The sequence below is a fragment of the Cottoperca gobio genome, chromosome 7 (assembly GCF_900634415.1).
Source record: "Cottoperca gobio chromosome 7, fCotGob3.1, whole genome shotgun sequence".
Classification (NCBI taxonomy): domain Eukaryota; kingdom Metazoa; phylum Chordata; class Actinopteri; order Perciformes; family Bovichtidae; genus Cottoperca; species Cottoperca gobio.
The window spans coordinates 13,080,926-13,101,262 of record NC_041361.1 but is presented as its reverse complement, the minus strand read 5'-3'; the positions used below and the strand labels follow the sequence as shown (position 1 = coordinate 13,101,262).

Here is a 20,337-nt window from a genome sequence, read left to right as displayed (position 1 = left end):
TTAAACAAAAACACACCTGAAAACTAATGCAAACACTATCCAACTCACAGCAACCTACCTGGAGTTTTCCTGAAAGAGCGGGATCTCCTCACCATCCTTCCTCCATTCCACCTCAAAGGTACTCCGCAGGCTTTTATCATACTCAGCCTGGCACATCAACTGGGCTGTGGTGCCACTGATGATCTGCACGTCCTCAGGTGGATATACTATTTTTGTAGGGTCTAAAGATAAAAAATTTAAAAAGAACATAAAACAGATAAGATAAGGATATTTGTTTTGTTAGGCTGCAGCCAGAGAAAATAACTATTCATAATTCCTGCATGCTTCAAATAAGATGTGAATATTTGAAGTTCAGCTAAATTATTTACTTTATAAATGTGTCCCTCTCACAGTGATTGCCTCTTTCATTTTTAAAATGAGTAATCAAAATGGAAATATTGCCCAATACACTTCCAAAAATAGATTTCTAAATATGTTCCAACACATTATTATTATTATTATTATTATTATTATTATTATTATTATTATTATTATTATTATTATTATTATTATTAATTATTATTATTATTATTATTTATGCAGCATCTCCTCATAACATCAATCAATAAAAGATGAATTTCAGGTCTAGATGCTGATTGGCTGTTCAGCACAAGCGTGTTACAAAGGAGCTTACAGAAACGGACCACCTGGTTTTAACTACTTGATTAATCACAGCGCCGTGAAAAACATTTAGAAGGATTTTACTTTCCTGATCTTAGACTGTTTTTGTTATGTGGTTTGCATACAAGCCAAAGATGTTTCCCCCTTCTTGTCACTTGTGTGAACTGGCCCCTTGAATCTTGAATAATCATATGCAGTGTGATTTTGCAGTGTAGTTTTACTCCTGCTTAAAGAAAGCTCTAATCATGTTGCTGAGATACCTTTCACATCCAGCACAGCGGTGACAGTTGACTTGCCCTCCTTGTTAGAGGCAACGCACACATATCTCCCACTGTCGTTTCTTTCTGCACTGATGATTTGCAAAGAGTCGCTCAGAGGAAAAAATCGTTCCCCCTCCATGGTTTCTGGCGTCTCATCTTTGGCCCTAGGAGAGAAAGTTTTTCGCCAATTAAGGTGCAATAATTTCATGTATTTGGTTTTGGTTAGATCTGAGCATTGTTAGTCATGCCTATTTCATTTTTACAATTGTCATTTCAGAGTAAGACTTCTTTCTAAATCATCTTCCGTATATTCTATGTTATTTCACTGTACTTCTTTCCTTTGAATTTCAATTGATTTAAATTAAATTTAGTCTAATTTCTAAAAGGGTCTCTGTAAAGTTAAGAGTGTTTTGTCACAGACTTTCTGAGATCCTATTTCTCTTTTGTAGAAATATAGCAGAGCTGCAGTGATAGCTCATAGACTTAATTAACCCAATTTCAAGGAACGGAAGAGGATTATCTCATGAAACAAAAATAAATGTCAACATCTATGTCATGCAGACACCTGGAGCAGTTTGTGATTACTAGCATGACTCGCTGCGATGATACCACATTTATTCTCGAGACTACAGCACAAACTGCAGAGAACCGACTGATTCAGTGGCATGAACTGTCCCTTGAAGAAAACATATCACACTGAATGAATGTGCAAAGTACCGTCTTAACACTATACGTGTCACAATGTTCTCACTGACTGACCAAAATACCTTCCTGGTGATCACTTACCAGGAGATGGTTGGTGGTGGAGAGCTGAAAACACTGCAGTTAATGGTGATGTCCATACCTAATACTACAGCGTACTCTTGGAAGTTCGTTGTCAGTATCAGAGGAGCCATATCTAAGAGCAAGGAGAGGGAGGAGAGATTACAGCTGCTCAAGTGTCAAAGTTATTGCCCATGAGAATCTTTCTTTCACAAGAAAGAAATAAGAGAGAAGAGCAGATGACTGAAACACATATATACATCAGATGCAGGTACAAGCATCACACTTCTTGTTATACTTCAACAGATATATGATTTATTATAGAGAGAAGTACTGAAAATCCCATTGACATTTCAAGTTATGTCAAGTGTTTTCTTTTTTTCAAAAGAGATATTTGCACATCCAACTCTCTCAGATGCAGGTGTGTTGGAAAGACGGACTGAATGTTATGATTGTGATGCTGAGCAAGAGCAGCGTGCGGGATCTTCCTTTCTCAAGACTTGAGGTATGTCGAGTGGCTGTGGCTCGGTCAATTGGGGCTGAAACGATTAGTCAGTTAATTATTTTAGCAAAAATGCCAATCTTCCAAAATGTAAAATTAGCTGGTTTTCTGAGTCTTCTATGACAGCAAATGCAATATGGTTGAGTTTTCCACTGTTGAGGACTAAACAAGCAATCTAAATATGTTTTGTTTTTTTACAATTTTCTGACTATATAGGCCAAAAAAATTAATTAATTAATTAAGAAAACAATTACATTAAATGAATTGGCTGCAATAACAGCAGGACAGAGAGGGTTTTACACAGGAATTACAACAACAACAACATATAATTGTGGTATATTATAAAGAACTGTAGTTATAGATTCTTGTTTATGTTCAAATGCGGAACGTAAATCCTTCATTTTTCAGATATACAGATGAAAAGAAAAGCTGAATGAGAGATTACATTGAGTTAGAGAAGATAGAGGAACAGAGGCCAGCAGGGAGGTGACACTCTACGGTATGTCGGCCTTATTACTATCTGAACCTCTTAACTTAACATCTACTCCTCCAGAGTGAATGAGAGAAAAACTGTTGAGTGCTTTGGATAACATTTTACAATATAACTTCTGAAGAATACTACAATAAATAGGAGACAGTAGCAGCAGACCAGCCTCTCAGTGTCAGCCAATAACAAGATTAAGCTACAGTAAGCATGTGAGCACAGAATTGTGTGATTAAAGAGTGATTTATTTTTGAAAGTTTGCTGTAGCCAATATAATTCCTAGGATCCATTACTCTACTAAAGCACAAGCATCGTCCGTCTCGGTTATAATCTAACTTTAGGAAAACGTTTCCAGGATGATAATTGGCCATGAAACTGTTTGGGATTATATAAAACAATGTTTGTAGAGAAGAGAACCACCTCAAAGTTTTACTGGAGTACTCACTCATGACCATGATGATAATGTTGGTGAGAACATTGCCGTATCTGTTGGAGGCTTCACACTGGTAGACGGCGCTGTCCTCTGATCTGGCATTATGGAGCACCACGGTGTCATCAAGCACTCGCCTGTTGTTCTCTGGGTCATCTGACGCAAACATACAGACACAAAAACATCAAAATCGTTTCACAAGGACAACACTGAAGCAAAACTAACATGGCTTTTCTTTAAGGATAACACTGACGGAAAGAAAACCTGATAAAAATAAGAGCTGAAATCAACAGAAAATTGGCAATAACTTTGATAATCAATCAATTTAAGACAGTAAGTACATTTTCAAGCAAAAATAAACATTCTCAGGTCTCAAGTTTTTTAAATGTTTTAAATGTGATGGACATTTTCTGACAATAATTTAATGACAAAATATTTAGATTGGCCAACATTCCTTCTTACACAAACAATTTTACATAAAAAAAACCACGCAGACATACTGAGGTAGGTATAAATAAATATTGCATATGCATCATTAAAATACATAAAATAATTTAAAACAAGATTGTGTTGCATTCCCTGCTGAGAAATGTAATACTAAATTGGATCAAATAATTCTTACCTGCAACAAGAATTGTTTTCATATTTCTTACATGCAATTATAATCAGTAAAGAAAATATTACAATTACTTTTAATGGTATCAGTGTGCACTTCACTTCATTGTAGTCTGTATTCTAAAATGTGAAAATGTACATATCATTTCCTTGTGAAGGAATCAAGCCCGTCTGGTGGGCTTTGAAGGACACTTATCAGATCAGCTGCTTGTCAACTTGAACCTTGGTTGAAGTTTGATGTAGCTGCTCGCTGCACTGTCCTCCTGCCCAGTGGCAAAAGATGCATAAAAGACAGCTAGAAGAATTCTCACTCACCTTTGAACAATTCTCCATTCCTCCTCCATGTGATGTCTGGCGGTGGTTTTCCACTGACCGAGCACTTGATGTGAACATCAGACCCAATCACGGTCAGCTGGCTCTGAGGAGGCTCAATCAGCCACTTTGGCGGCTCTGGAAGATGTTAAGAAGACACGTGTTGGTCGGAGTTATAAAAAAAAAAACTGCCATCTCTGTGTCAGCTTTCTCTTGAAGCAAAAACAAATTCACCCACAAATACATGCATAGAGAGCTCCTACCTTCTACTATTACATCAAAGTAGTGGACAGCCTCTCCAGCAGAGTTCTGGGCTTTACACATGTACTTCCCACCATCCCTCTCATCTACAGCAGATATGGACAACAGCTTCCCATGGGTGTTCATTTTTGTCCGTGGAGGCAGCTTGTCTCCCATTTTCATCCATGTTACCTTCGGTGTGGGACTACGACATGAAGCAGCATGTGATGAGCCTCAGGTAACAGGTAACGCTTCATAATAGCCATCATTAATAAATGGTTTAGTTGATAGATAATAAAACTTTAGGCGACAGTTTTTTTTACTGTTAACAAACAATAACATGCTAATAATGTCTACTATTATTATTATTGCTATAATTTATGTTATTTTAACAGTGTATTGTTGTACAAATGATAAAATGTTCTATACTCTAGTAAGTATGTGTTAATGATTAGTAAAACATCTATACACATTACTTAGATAGAATGGTTAATAAATGCTTTCTGGTCCATCTATCTATTTAATGTTTATATATGTTTTACAAACAATTTAAGGTTTTCAAATAATTTGGTTATGAAAAAAATACTTAATATAGTATATACATTGTTTTAATGTGTGCGACAATAAACTGTTAATAAATAGTTAACTAATGTAATCAGGATGTAATTGTTATCGTCTCTTCAGCTATGATAAAATATATAATTTATAAAACAAATGATATATTGCATACATGCATTACTGATAATAATAATACAACATTAATTATTATTACAGTAAAATAACTATTAACTGAAGTTTTATTAACCTATCAATGTGTCATTTATTATTGATGGTTATTATAAAGTGTCAACACATTATGCATAGTGATAAAGTGATGATACAGCATGTGTACATACTATCCCTGTGGGATACACTCCAGCTCCAGGTGCTCTCCCTTCAACAGCACCTTCTCAGTCTGAACACCAGAGGGCAGCAGCAGGCGGGGAATTCTCACCGTGGGGGTTTCAGCTGTGTTGAGCATAGAGATAGTCTTCCTCAGTCATTTGTATCATTTTAATAAACGGTCAAATAATGTACACACACGTTTATAGGTCAATTTGTTATCTGCAGCGCCAACTATGCTGCCTGTTCACATGACATGTAATGTGTTTCACTGTGAGGGCTTTGATGTGTGGATATTACTCACTGGCGTTCCCGCTGTCAGCAGATTCATTGACAGGTTTCACTGGAACAAAAAAAAAAAAGAAACACTGTGAGAATGATAGTGGCTGTTTTGGTTTGTTTTAACCAACATGTTTTGCTTAATTCAGTCGTCATAACAGAGTTTCGTTGAGCATAGACGTGACAAGACGAACCCTGCGGTAGAGGAACGTACTAAATTCAACAGGGATCTTTTTCTTGATGTGACGATTAACATCTGTCCTTGATGTGTTGATTAAAAAGTGTTTAAAGTCTTTGGAAAGCACTTTGTGTTCCCAGCTAGAAAAGTGCTACACAAATAAGATTAATAATATTACTATGAAGTGAGATGCAGTAGCACCGCTGGGTGTATTTTTGGTTAAAGCCAATTTGTAAACCTACAGCTCTTGACAACGACAGCCATGGGGGTTTTCTGCACGATGGTGCGTATTCTGGTGAAGGCAGCAAAGCAACAGTAGTCCGGACGACTGTCTTTCTGTAAGGCATTAGAGAAGTACAGGTTGCCGTCAATGCCCATGGAAACCCTCTCATCCTGATCAATGTGCTGGAGACCTGGAAAAGAGCAAATTTGTATTAATGATGTGCAATCAATGTAGACAATTTCTGTTTTTGAGATTAATTTCGGCTGGTCAGAAAGCTCAAATTGGACAGAACTTCTCAAATATATCCATCAGGTCGCACCAGAGGGACAAGAGTAAGAGGTAAAAATGATTTTAACAATAACCTCATAATAAATGTTTAGTAATTGCAGTGGTGTAGCCTCATATACACTAGATGTTAATGGCAATGCCCTGAAGAGTTTCCTTGTTTGGAGTCGGTGAACTCATAGAGTAAGTGCACAGTGACAGCATATTTGGTTTACATAGAGACATTACTTAAGTCACGGGTCAGTGATGCTCCTTGGTCTTCCCAGTCGCAGTACTTAACACAGCTACACTTACGTAAGAAATAGCCTTAAGTCATTGGTTGTTTAGTCAATGTTCAAGGCAAACTCATAAAAACAAGATTTGGTTCTGATTTATATTACATGCCATTAATACGAAGTAAACAATATTTTTCAAACTAATGCATATGGACTGTGGGATGGCGTGGATAGTATGAAGTATCTTTTATCATGTAAGGATTGTTGTGACAATCCCTGGAAATATAAATATGCAAAACTAAGACTAAAAAGAAATTTAAAACAAGAACTGTACACAAGTGTTTTCATTCACTCTGCTTCATGCCTCTAGGCCAAATCCACCAAAGCACCTGAAAAACTATATTTTTCTTTCTGACATCAGTCAGGTTTGTTGGAAGAGCTCTCAAGGGGTTGGACAGAAACTATTGACAAAACACTTCAGACAAAACTAAGGTGACTTTTTTTACACAGTAAATCACTTTCTTTGACAGTGGTGGGAAGAAACTTTGTGGACCTGAAGTGTTTACCTTTCCTTTCTTTCTTAATGTCACTCTTAACTTCACTGACAGCCAGTGGAGAGAGAGGACAACCACCAGAGGTGGACCGAGTACTCTGACCTTTTACTTAAGTAAAAGTGGCATTACCGCAGTATGGAAATACATTGTTACAAGTCCTGCATTCAAAATGTCACTTTACATGAAAGTACAAAAGCATTAGCATCAAAATATACTTAAAGCACAAAAGTAAAAATACTATACTATATGTACTTCTGGGTAGCTTGTGAATTTCCCTAAGGGATCAAAAAAGTTTACGTTAACCTATAATAATACAAATAAATGAGACTTAGTTACTGTCCAACACACAACCACATTCCCATAGTGGACACACGCCCTTAGGCTATACCATACCGCCAGCCACTGGATTTGTAATGACCTTTATTAAACTTGAGCTTCTGTGCTTTGATTACCCGCTATAACAAGTCGTACTTCTGCAGCCATTTTGGTGAGAGTAACGCAAAACTAATAGCTAATCAGGAAGAAATATTGCAAAGTAACTTAGTAACTTAACTTAAAGTAACTTAATGTAATGTATTACATATTACTAGTGACTTTCAAATGAAAGGTGGCTCACCAATAGACATCCAGTAGATCTGACGTGGCGCGACGCCTTCAGGAGGGTTACACACCAGAACGATTGGATCTCCCTCTTTAACAACAAGGGGGAAATTTATCTCCTTCGGGAACTTGGGGGCACCTAATCGAAAAAAACAGACATTAAAGGAAAACCTTATCATAAAGGCTTGAAAATTGGAAATTCACTTATATGGTCACTGTGAAAAGCATTAGTCAGACATTTCACGTAACAGAGGAGCTTGTTATGTAACGAATACTCACTGGAAACTCTGAGTTCAATCTCCTCCGTCATGGCAGTTCCCAACTTGTTAGAAGCGTAGCATCGGTATTTACCCCGAAACTCGACCAGTTGCATTTTTTGAAGCACAAAAGTGCCATCTGTGTGAGGTGTTTTGTTTGTCGTGACATGTGGAGGGTTAAAGTGTTTGCCATCTTTTGTCCATCTGTATCTGTTGGAGCACAATATACAGAAGGTTTCCATCAATCACTTAATGATACAGAAAAAAAACAGTGATCTTTATTCTTATGACCGAGAACATGTTGATGTCACTTACTCTGGTGGTGGGTTTCCCCTGGCTCCACACTTGAGAGTAATGGTTTTGTCAAAATGAAGGGCAATAATGGGACCAGATGTGTAAGTGATTATGGTTGGAGGCTGCTCCACTGGAAAAAGAAGACACATACACACAAAATGATCACAAAAGTGTTAAATGTTAATGTTGGTGATTAAGATCACGCTGCAAAAAAAGCATTCTTATATTTCTTCTCTGCTGTTTCATATTCTTTCCTACTGCCCAAAATAAAGCTAAGAAGTCAATAACAAGGCAAAGTTGTGCACCAACATCACTATAATCTGGACAAATAAGGTGCTTTAGAGAGACAGTGAACTACAACAGCACACCAGGACTTGATTGCAAAGCATGCATTGAACTAAACAAGGGAACCTCTACTGCAACACACGTGACTTAAACAGTTTACTCTAAGTTGTTATTTGTTAGTCAGAATTTTAAAAAGCTGCTAACATTTACACTCAGACAGCTAAAAATAAGGACACACACTTTTGACAAATGTCAAAACAGTGAAAGAGATGAAATTAAAGATTACACATTGAGCAACCTGGTTCAATTTACAAATAAGATAATAAAGATTTAGCTTCTCATGTCAATCAAACCTTGTAAATCGACTTCATTTCACAAGTACTGCTTAAGTAAGCATGGCCTTAAATCGATATCATGACACTCATACCTTCCAGAGGGATGTTGAGGCCTGTGGCTGTGGAGGTGAAGGCCAACAGCAGAACAAGCTGCAGGCTCCCCACCAGCCTCATCACCCTCCACTGGTTAATGGAGACCGCAGAGATCAGGAGAATGTGTTGATGCAGATCAAATGGTGTCACCTGGGATTTGTAAGGCACAGAGGACCTGGAAGAGTCAGAATAACAGAATCTGTATTATTATAAATGTATTCATAAATTAAACTGATTCAAGTTGGAAAAACAACAATGCCCGTCAAGCATCTGTTCCAATCACAGAGATGCAGCGCTGAACAAGGATCACAGAGGGAGAGGCTGCAAACTATCACACTTAAAGAGAAACTTTGCAGTTTTTCAACTGGCTTTGCATCGTTGCAATGTGGGTGGTATGTGCAAATGAACGATGTTTAGCTTCCCTCCGTGTTACTGTTGCCCAGAGCTTCCCTCCCTGAGCGGCGAGGATCGGTCGGATGACGCAAAACTCCGGTAACACGCATAGAAGCCGAACATTGTTCATTTGCACATACCACCCACATTGCAACAATACAAAGCCGGTTGAAAAATCAGCAAAGTTTGCATTTGATATTGAACTTTATAATGTGGCAGGGTGCCAAGTGACAGTAAGGAAAACCAACATACAAGATCTGACATCTTAAAAACCTGTCAAATCCATATATAGTACTTTGCAGTGTTTTACTATGATAATCCCAATTAAAAGACATTAAAGATTCCTTCAGTTCTGTTTGCAGCGCCTCAGGGAAATAAGGATGTTCTTCATGATGCGCTGCAAGAAAATGTAAATTTCCTAAAGGGCATTTATTGAATACACTTAAAGGATTAATAGCCACAGTGGAGTAGTAGAGAGCAATTGACTAAATCATTTGTAATTAAATACTTAAAATTCTTCATTTTTTACTTTAATTAGAGTAATCAAATTTCAGCAGTTTGCACATTAAATATAGCAACATTTTCATGTATACAAAAAAAGAAACTGAAGGTTCGGTAATATGGCCCATTTAAAGAACATGGGCCTAATATATGCAAAATGTCCCATTTAGGACCCTAGCTATTTAGTGTTAGTTGTCCCTTATTGTTGTGATGTCGTAGCACAACACAGCACAACACTTGCCTGGAGATTACCCTTTGCACTGTGAAGCCTGGCTGGTGGCATGGCATGGCATGCTTACAGTAAACCCGACTGGCGCAAAGCTGCTGTCTGCTACGATTGCTAGATCCAAGATGGCAGACTATAAATTGGTCTAAGCCCGTCAGTATTTCACGGCTTAGTTCTCACAGTGCTGAGACTGTGACGGCAGCACTGGCAATGCCAAATAGGTTCACTCTCTAGCTAATCCTGCTATCAGCAGAATGAAGGCGGGGAGCCCCAGCAGTCATACAGTACGCTGCTTAACAGTGACTGAGTGCTCAGGGTTTTTCTAAGGACGCAAAGCTGCATGTGCTGCCCCTTCTTAGTGAGAAAGGTTAATGTGGTAATTGTTGTAGACTAGATGCAGGATTAAGCTGCTTGAATTTAGAATCAATTAAACTAATTGAGAGATTGTGGCAGAGTATTATTTGCAATAAGGACTTTTTGTGATTATCTTCCACTGGATTGAATGGTTAACAAAGCTGGTTAGATGTTTGTTCCAGTGGAATAAACATACATTTTCATGTTGTAATAAAGCTGTAAGCCTCTCTCATTCCCGCTATTGTGTACTATAATTCACACACAGAGGTACACACACACATGCCCACATACAGACACAGCTTTGCATTAGAGACCACCTACAGTACTAATGTACAGGCATAAACACAAACTTAAATGACAGTGATTTAAACCACAGACGGATAAACCGCATCAGCCCAGCAGAGCGTGCAGAGTCCTTGTTAGGTAGGAGGCCCACAGTCCAGCAGTGACATGAGAAGTGGGGTCTTTCCCCAAATGTGTGTTGATCCTGGCAACAACCAAACAGGCAACTTTCATTCATGCACAGCAAATCCACTGCCTGATGCACACCCAAGCAAAGCTTGTGGGTTAGGCAGATTGCTACATGTTATATGCACGAGGAGATCTGAAAACCTGCCACTTTAATGATAATTCACACAAAGCTGACTGAGTTTGTTTGAAAGGTGAAATCCTTAGAGCGTAAAATGGGGTGGAGTCCCTATGTAAACAGATAACAAAGCATTTGTTTTGGAAGTCGAGGGATCTATTACCTGAACACATGGCAGATCGTAGCCACAAATCCGCAGGGATTGTGTTTGCTAAACCAATAGTTGGCCAGGGCACTAGGAGTGTGACTACTACATGACTAATCCTTGCCAACACACACTGTATACAATGCCCCCTTCCTTTTTCCTTTTTTTTTTTTACTCAAACTTAGTTCAACCTCCCTCAGACAAACAAGCCCCCCTACAGACTATGAATGTGTAGCTGCAAAGTAAAAACTGCAAAGTAATGCAGAAATGATCTGTACACACGTTGTTCTACTAAAGTATATATACAGTAAATACAGAAAGAGACTAATGACAGCATGCGTGTCATGAAGTCATATTAATACTTACTGGTTTGTGAGTCATTCTACATCTTAAGTCCACCGCTAGCAGGGGGGCAAGGCAGCTGCGCTACAAGTCCATAAATAAAAGTATGGGACAGGACCATCAAGGGATCATTCCAACAACTCTTTTCTCAACCAACATCTCTGACAGGTCCTTCCCTCTGTACGTAAGGAGAGGAACAACCTCACGTTGTTCCTCTCCTGGTGCACAGGCACGCCTCCATGCCTGCCCCTCCACTCAAGCGGCTAAAGGAGCGACAGGAGACTCAGTGAAGTGACATATGTCGCCAAAGCCTCTCACTTGGCAAAGAGGCTCTCTAAGCCTGTGACAATGACTGGGACAAAGCCTGCACTGCGGGGCTACTCAGTGAGCATTAAAGAATGGGCGTAGAGGAAGTACAGGCATGTATTTCCCTCTCTCACTCTCTTTCTGCCTTTTTCCCTGGATCCCGCCATCCTGCCTTCCACAAACAATGCACGCCCATTTACACCCAGCTCTGTCTCAAAGCATTGCATCTCAGCTCCATTGAAAAGAGAAGGGAGTCATCTTCTCTCAGTGGACCAGAGCTTTTGTGTACGTTCATTTCCATGCAGTGCTCCGGGGGACTGATAGATGAAGACATGGGAGTACATGCCTGAAATAGACATGATTGAGAAATGATAGCATTTGGCATTTCTTTTCTATTTTCTTTCTTATAATGATTTCTATCTGTTTCTTATCTGAAAATACGTAAAGAACTGATGCAGTTTAATCCGTACATCTCCTGAAGCTATTCAAACCACTTAAATATCGTTTTAATACAGAGAGGTCTCCAAATGTTATCTATATGTAATTCTCTCAATAGGCCCCATTTATATTCAAAAGAGTAAAGCAGGGATCTGCGATACAGGTGGCTCAACAGACATCGATCTGAGTTTAAAGTGTTTCTAGATGTGCATTGTATTTAGGAATAATGGAGATTGTATCTACAACATCATTTTCCACACCTAATGGTGAAATAGTGACCGCACCAATAGGGTAAGCAATGCTCACACTGCCCTGCAGGGTAATCCAACCAGCAGGAAACGTGTTGACATTCACAGCCCAGCATATTAAAGCCTGTTATTAAGTAGTGCAAGCTCCCTGCTCACCCTGAGATGCCATACTAAACATTTTAAAGAAAGCGTTGGTGAGCAGTTCTGGAGGGGAAACAATCGAAACTACATTTACACAGCCTACTAAAGAAAATGTGTCTGCCAAAATTAAATCTTGCTTTTGTGAATGTCCTGTTTAAAAAAAAATGAAAACCAGGGACTGATTCAGACTTGCCTGCAATTCACTAAAGTCCTTGAATGGAAGGACATAATTATGCAGTTGATTTAAAAGACAGTTGTCATCACTTCAAAAGGACCTTTTCCATGTTTAAGAGAGCGTGGCTTCTGTAAACATAGAGAAACAGACCTTAGAGGCGACTTGCATGTTCACTCAAAGCTCGACATGCTGTGCAGACATGGGAGCATGGGCACAAAACATAAATGTAAATCGAAAGACAATAGCTGTAGCATGGTCAAACATACACGTCTGTTCTAAGTAAATACATACAGAGTCCCCTGGCTGTATGTTGTGTGTGAACAAGTCAGTGCCAGAGACAGAAAGTACAACATAACAGATCGATGCTTAAGTGATGTTACGTAATGAATATTTGATACGATAACATCCAGTATGTTCACTCGTATGTTACAAGAGCTGTAACAAGCTGTAGTCAAATAATCAATTACTCGATAAACAGGAAATTAATCTGCAGCTATGTTTGGCATTTGGTGGTTCCAGTTTGAGCATTTTACGTTTTTCTCCAGTATATTTAATTGAAAACAGAATATTTTGGAGTTTTGGACTGTTGCTCGGACAAAGCGAGACAATTGTCCACGTCACATTGTACTGCGATGGACATCTTTTGCTAAGTCACTTTGTAAACCAAAGAATAAAATTGAGAAAATAATCATTGCTATATATTTCTGACATGTCAGACTGATTGTGTGTCCATTAAGAAAACTTAATTTTGAAGTGTGTGTAATGTTATCCTGCAATATGGTTTATGTTTAGTCTTTCATCTTTTTGTAATGAAAACCATAACAAACAATTATTGTACAAATATAGAATAACGTTTAAAGAATGTACACTACATGATACATAACTAGATACTCACACAAAGGGAACAAGAGAATAAATACCATTTTACCAGTTTCATTGTCTGTTAAATTGACGTGAATGTTAAAACAAACGAGAAACAACATCATTTGTGGATTGCAGCTTCACGTCTCCACCGACATCTCAACCCCCTGTGGTGACGAGCTGAAAAAGTATCCCTGCCCCGCACCTTTGTCATGATGCATTTCCTCCATTCCTTACCTCTGGTGCTTCCTGCTAATGACAAGTCTTTTGCTTCACAAAATACCAATTACAAAATAATTTCCAATCAATCTTACAAAAAGCTTGGCGTACTGAATAACTGAATGACTGGTCTAAAATATCTATAAACATATGTGCGTGTGTGTAATGAGTATAATCAAAGAAAGGACGGAAGGGCACCAGCACACACCTAAGTATGTACAAGAAATCAGCAGCTACAGGTTGTGACTCATCCATGATTCTATTCATTCTCAATCATTGAAGTCACAATACAAAAGATTTTAGAGAGTGCTACACTATGTATAGACACTAAGCAGACATACGACTGCAGACAAAGATACACATGATGACTTGCTGTCAACACAGACAACGGCAGCAAGGACAGAGGATGTTTTCAGACGCCCATAAAGAATCAGCTGGGACTGATGTAGAGAAAGCCAGCCTTCAGACAAACTCTATTCACGCACTAATACTAGTGCATTTTTGTTTTAGCAAAGTACACAATTCAAACCGAATGAGTTGGGCTACTTAAGGTTGCATTCTTAAAATCCAAGATGTTAAGTGTGATGGTAAAGAATGTGTAATCGAGCTCATTTTCTCGCTGCCTCAGGAAACATCTCATGCTTGTGTTCATGCTGCTGAGTTATGCAATGAAAACTATTACATTGATCTACAGAAGAGCAAACCCTGAAAAAACCACATGCAAAAGAATAGTGGCTCTCAGGAGCGTGTTTGTGAATGTGTGCCTCTTTTCTGTGTGTATTACTGGTTATGATAACTGATATGGTTACCATCTTTGCTATATGGGTGACACAAATCGTTATATCTCTGTAGATGTTGACTGATTACTTTTTGTGAGGCAAATACCATCTCTTATTCTACGTGTATTATCTGGGCTTCTTTAACAATACTCTATGATTGCCCTGTTTATCTGTAGATGACAGAAGTCTCACTTACTGCACTTTATCATATTTATGGACCCAGATAACTAATGCCAACAACAGGCACATCCCTCTACTGCTTTATCTATATCTCTATAATTTATCAATGAAATAGTTATTTGTGAGATACAATAACCTCCTCATTCAGAAAACGCCCTTTCCAATGTACGCAATAAGCATCAGTGGCACACCGTGCAGGCTTAACAGCCTATAGCCGTGTTTCCCTCTACACACGTGCAGGTTTTAAGCTTGTCATAACATTACAACTTCCCTTACCTCTAAGGTCAGCATGTCTTCATCACTACTTAATGGTGCGGTAACATACAGTATCCGTTTCTGTCCCTCGAGCACTTCAACTAGCTAGTAATCATGTGAGACAGGAATTCACACTAACAGCTTTCTGAAACACATCAAACACATCCACATCAAACCTGTGCTTCCAGTAATGTGTTAAAAGCAGGAGCTCTGCAAATTTACATTGAACACAAGCAAAACAGGTTTAGGTTTGTTGTGACTCATAATTCAAAACCATGAAACACTCAACAACAAAAACAATGCTAAGTATGTTACTCTGCTTTATCTGTTTCATACTTCACTGGCATGTGATGTTATTTAAACCTAAAACACACCCTTTTTTTATATTCTTCGTCCTTGATTAATCCCTACGACAGATTTGGTTTGAAAATGTAAACACCACATAGGTTTTGAGGTCATTAATCCATGATCCTTTAGCTCTCCCCACCAGTGTCAGAATGGTGGTTTCATTCCTTCATCCTTTCGTGTACAGTGAATGTCACTCTTGCAGATCACATGTGAAAGTTTGTCGAGGTGCCACATTTAAGTGTCACTAAGCTTTAAGTGGCTGCTGCACTTGGCACACAGCACTTTGTGGAATGACATTGCCACCATAAACAGTAGACCAACCTGGCACGCAAACGGTTGACACGCTATTACAACCTTAAATACCTGTTACCAAAACATAGAGCAGAAGGTTTCCTGAACAAACAAAGACTCTCTCCTCCTCTAGATTTCCCTGCACACAGAAAACATGGGGGTATAATAATGAATTGCAAAAAAAATATTTTCATTAAATATAATGAGTGTTGGGTGAGACAAGAAACAACATGAATCACTCTAGAAACACATCCATCACAGAAGTGAAGAGTGACAAAGAGTGGCATTCAGGAGGTAATCAGTTTGCCACAGCTAGCAGCCCAGGATGAGACAGCGTGGAGACAAACAGTCACACTCAACTTCCTCCCTTCAAACTCTGCAGGCCACAAGAAGACCTCTTCACACCTTCCTTCACCCTGACACATTGTTCATCACTGTTGCAGAGAGGCTGATAAGGGAGCAATGCTGTGCTCTGTGGCCTGAACTAAGCTGGTAATTAGTTGATGGGATAATCTTGAAGAACTAAAGTGGTATTTAGTTTGGTTGGTGAAGTCTTTAAAAAAAGGTCAAAAACAATAGAAGAGATTTTGCTTCAAAACTGTTTTGTCCAATTCTTCAGTATTTTGACTAAAACTAAGTTTGACTAAAACATTTTATGGGATTGCAGTATTGTGTTTATGAATAATTCTGGTATTAGTGAAAGTTATAATGAAATAACTTTATAATGACCTCAATTGATCATTTTATAGTATTAGGCCATTAAAGTACCACCTACATGAGTTTTGGATGTCATGATGGGGTCCACTCCTGTCTTTTGAATTTTGGTGGTAGGGAGACTAGTTTTTGTTTATATATGCATGAAGGACTATGTCTTTAATTTACTTTAACAATGATTTCATCGGGTTTAGTCGTTCAGTGCAGAGGACCTATAAATACAGTGCTGGCACCATGTGTGCGTCTATTTGTGTGCAGGATTAGCTCCAATGACACGAGACACTAGGAACGATGATTCAGTTTTAAAACACAATGTATTCCTCCTAGAGAACTAATATGAAACATGCTAACTGCTCTCCAGCTATTGTTTTAGCTATAACAATTAATAGAAAATCAACAATACATATACATAATTATTATGTCCATGCGTAATGTCATTACATTTTCTATTTCAAATTGAGAAAAAAGGATGGTGAATACACCTGTTGACACACACAACTCCTCTCTTCTTACTATTCTTCTCGTTGGTGGGGGAAAAAAGTAAGAACTGACAATGACACCCACCCATGATGCTTCCAAGACTTCCATGTAGTGACAAGTTGTGGTACATTTTATGATGTTTAGAAATGACAGCTGTTGTTCGGTCCTGGGGATTAACTTTCATCTTCAAAGGGCTCAGACACAGAAAGTAATTAAGACTCACCTCAGAGCGAGACCTGCCTGGTCTTGTATCAACACACCATTGAGAACACTCTCACTCTCCCATGTGTCCTCTCCCACCCTTCCTTTTAAAAAACACCAAAAACATGGTTTGTGAATGTCATTACTCAAGCTTTAGGTAGACTAAAAGAAAGGGAAAAGAGAAAAGAGTAATTTTCCTGTCACTTTGAAAAAAACACATGTGGGTTGTTCTTCAAATGTTTTGTACCTGCAGCTTAGTTTCTTCTCAAAACGAGACATAAAAGGATAAGGAGTAATACTTCTACCTTAATATCTGTTTGTCTGGATGAAGAGAGAATGAGCCAAGCCTCCAATCCCATAAGTGTGTGTGACATTAAGAGGTATCAGTATTAATCTGTGCAATTAAAAAATATATGATACCCAGCATATAGGGTTATACATGATACATTATAGCGTTCTACAAAAAAGTGCTGGCAGTTAATTTGTGAAATGCTCTACATTAACGGTGTGCTTTTAGGAGATAAATCAGCAAAGGCAATTTATCTGGCATGGCATCTACTGCATTTACAAACTCATCACACTTGTGAGAAACTCTTTAGAAGTAAATTATTCATCCACCTACTCATGATGCGCTGGCAATCAAGGATGTATCTTCTACAACATGTCAAAAAACTAGGCTCATGAGTCACCTCACACAAATGCACCATATTCCTTAAACATCATTACATTTGAAGCAAGCTCAGAGAAGGACTCACAACACATACTCAAGCCGATCAACCAATGTAATGAAGAAAATAGGTTATCTCAATCAGTGAGAAAAGTCGATTAAAAACACAATTAGGGTCATTCTAATATAAAAGATATACCACTGATGGTGGATCAAATGTGCTACGACCACAGCACTAAAGGCAGCTGGGGCATTTCATGTGCTGTTTCTGAAGACTGATACTAATTTGCTATTTCAGTCTATTTTAACCTGATTTGCCCTTAATCTGCTACATCAATGCTATGGCACAGAGCCAATGATGCTTGAGAAGACTCATCAGCTTGGTAGGTCTAAATTACTCTTAGGACAGGAAACATAGGAGTTGTACCTTGCATCACCCTGTGTGAGTGATAGCATCAATGCTGCCAAACACAGGCCCATGACAGGGTGTACCCCTGTGAAAATGTCAGGGCCTTGCTTCATTAGCATTTTTGGAACACCATGAATAAAAGTGTTTGTTCTGGTCTGCGCTCCCAATTGAAAGGGTCCATTAAAGAGTGTTTTAGGGCTTCCACTGTGTTGGGTCGGAAGTTTGGGAGCTGGTGTCCAGAGGAAAGTGCCAGAGCATAGAAAACAATGTTCTGAAGGACATGGTGGTCTGGATCAATCTGTATGCAGATGATACACTGCTTGACATCTTTCAGCATGCAAACAGGTGGGCTACGTAACAAGTGACAGCATCAATCAGTTTAATAAATGTTTCGACACAGACACTAAACTTGTTGACAGGTTGTGATTAAACTCATGGAGGCTGTTCTCACATTCAGAGCCAAGTATCAACCGAAGCCTGTTTACTGTAAGTCAGAGATTGCAACACCCACCCTGGCAACTCTTCTGACTAACAATTTTCAAATACTTCCTTTTCTCACACATAAGTACTGCTAGGAGTACATTCGAAAGACACCTGCTGCACACGATCTTTTCATACCAATACTACTATAAATATAGAGAAATACTTTAAATGTCGATTTTCTATTAGAAAAAAGAAAAAACAGAGCAAAATACAGAGAGTGTGTCAGGGTTGTGCACCCATTTCAGAAACATTGACCATTGGCGCTTTATTTTATGATGGATGTTCTGTTATATGAACCTTAAACAGATTGTAAATAATATATATACAGTATTTTTTTATTTTCTGTTGTGGTTCCACCTACTAATAAAGTAGCCACTGGGTATATGTAGGCAATAATATGTCCTAAAATACAAAAACAGTCCAAGAACACCATGACCTACAGGGGTATTTTCTTCCAAGTTAGCTTGTAGTTTTTTAGTCATATATCATCGTTAAGTTAATTTCACCCGTGAGCATTAACATGCAATTTAGAAGGAAACAGAAGTGTGGTTGCTATGGTTGCTAATTGAATTATGTTTCACCAGAATTATTTTCACAATGTTCTCATATACAATCTAAACAGAACCCTACAAGCCAATCAGAAAGTATATCTGTAAGTGTTTTCTGGGGCCAGTGTCTAAATAGAGTTACCAGTCCTTCATTTTGAAGGTAACAATAATACTTAGATGTGCAGATAACTTCCGTAAGAAAGTCAGAAATTCAAGTCCCCTAAAAACAAAAGGGACATTTCAAGCTGCTTCACCTTCATCTATTCATTGGAAAGAGCATTTCAGACAAGCTGGGAGATGCATGCTGATTTGCCTGAACTACATGGCCTGATGAAAATGTAGATTAGGGAAGTGCTGATAGCACAGTATTGATATGTGTATGTGTATTTGTTGAGGAAGCAAAATTACTTGTAATTGTATTTGAATAAAAGAGGAAATAGGCATAACAATCCTGTTTTTATTACACTTTTAAATATAGGATATTAAAGTGAAAAATCATATCAGCAACTGCTGTAAAGGTAGAACTGCATACAAGAGTATTGTGTACGATTACAGTGAGCAAGGTTATGACCCTGTGAATGCATGAAAGACAATAACATAAAGACAGAAAGGGAGAGGGGGAGGCAGAGGGTTTTGGGGGTGATATCTACAGCACAGGAGAGAGAAATCCATGGGAATTTGGCTCATTAGCATATGAATCAAATTCCAGCAGCAGGAATAGACAGACATTCAGTTCAGGGCCCGTTGTTAGGAAAACCAGCAGTAGATGAGCAAAACCATTGGGCTGAGTGCAAGGGTCAAAGTTAATCCTCCCATGGTGTGCTACAAAGGTAGAGCTAAGGATTTCAGAGGCCTAGGGAAACTATGATAAAGATAAAACAACACACCGTATATTAACATGACACACTGTTTGAATTCAAACAAGCTTGTACAACACTTGTGCAACATGCTCACCATAGGGTTAAACTGAGCATTAAAAAGGTTGCTGCTACTAGTGGTTATAAAAGAAGCTTCTAAGATGATATTTTCACCAAGTGTTAATTAAATACATGACTCTTTAGTTTGTTAATGGTTAGTGTTTTCACCAAAAGTGCCAGAAAAAATTGCTTCTTTAATGAGAACATTTTATCATTTTCATATACGATAGTAAATATATATAATATATATATCTTAAAAACAAGACATTTGAAGATGTCACCCTTACAGCAGCATTCTTCACTCTTTTCTTACATTTTATTGACAAAACATAATAAATAATCAGCAGATTAATCGGCAATGAAAATAATCTTTAGTTGCCGCAGT

At 38.3% G+C, this 20,337-nt stretch overlaps 1 protein-coding gene across 1 annotated transcript in view; it reads right to left on the bottom strand.

Moving 5' to 3' along the window:
• chl1a (cell adhesion molecule L1-like a) overlaps positions 1–11,473 on the bottom strand; it is a 33,605-nt gene extending 22,132 nt beyond the window's left edge. Inside the window, 14 exon segments of the mRNA XM_029436398.1 lie at positions 59–221; positions 921–1,084; positions 1,707–1,818; positions 3,114–3,254; positions 4,029–4,163; positions 4,289–4,470; positions 5,162–5,273; positions 5,452–5,490; positions 5,847–6,017; positions 7,498–7,620; positions 7,761–7,948; positions 8,054–8,162; positions 8,745–8,920; positions 11,317–11,473. Coding sequence (XP_029292258.1) covers positions 59–221; positions 921–1,084; positions 1,707–1,818; positions 3,114–3,254; positions 4,029–4,163; positions 4,289–4,470; positions 5,162–5,273; positions 5,452–5,490; positions 5,847–6,017; positions 7,498–7,620; positions 7,761–7,948; positions 8,054–8,162; positions 8,745–8,826 — 1,721 coding nt within the window. The 5' untranslated portion in view covers positions 8,827–8,920; positions 11,317–11,473.
• Between the last annotated feature and the right edge of the window lie 8,864 nt (positions 11,474–20,337).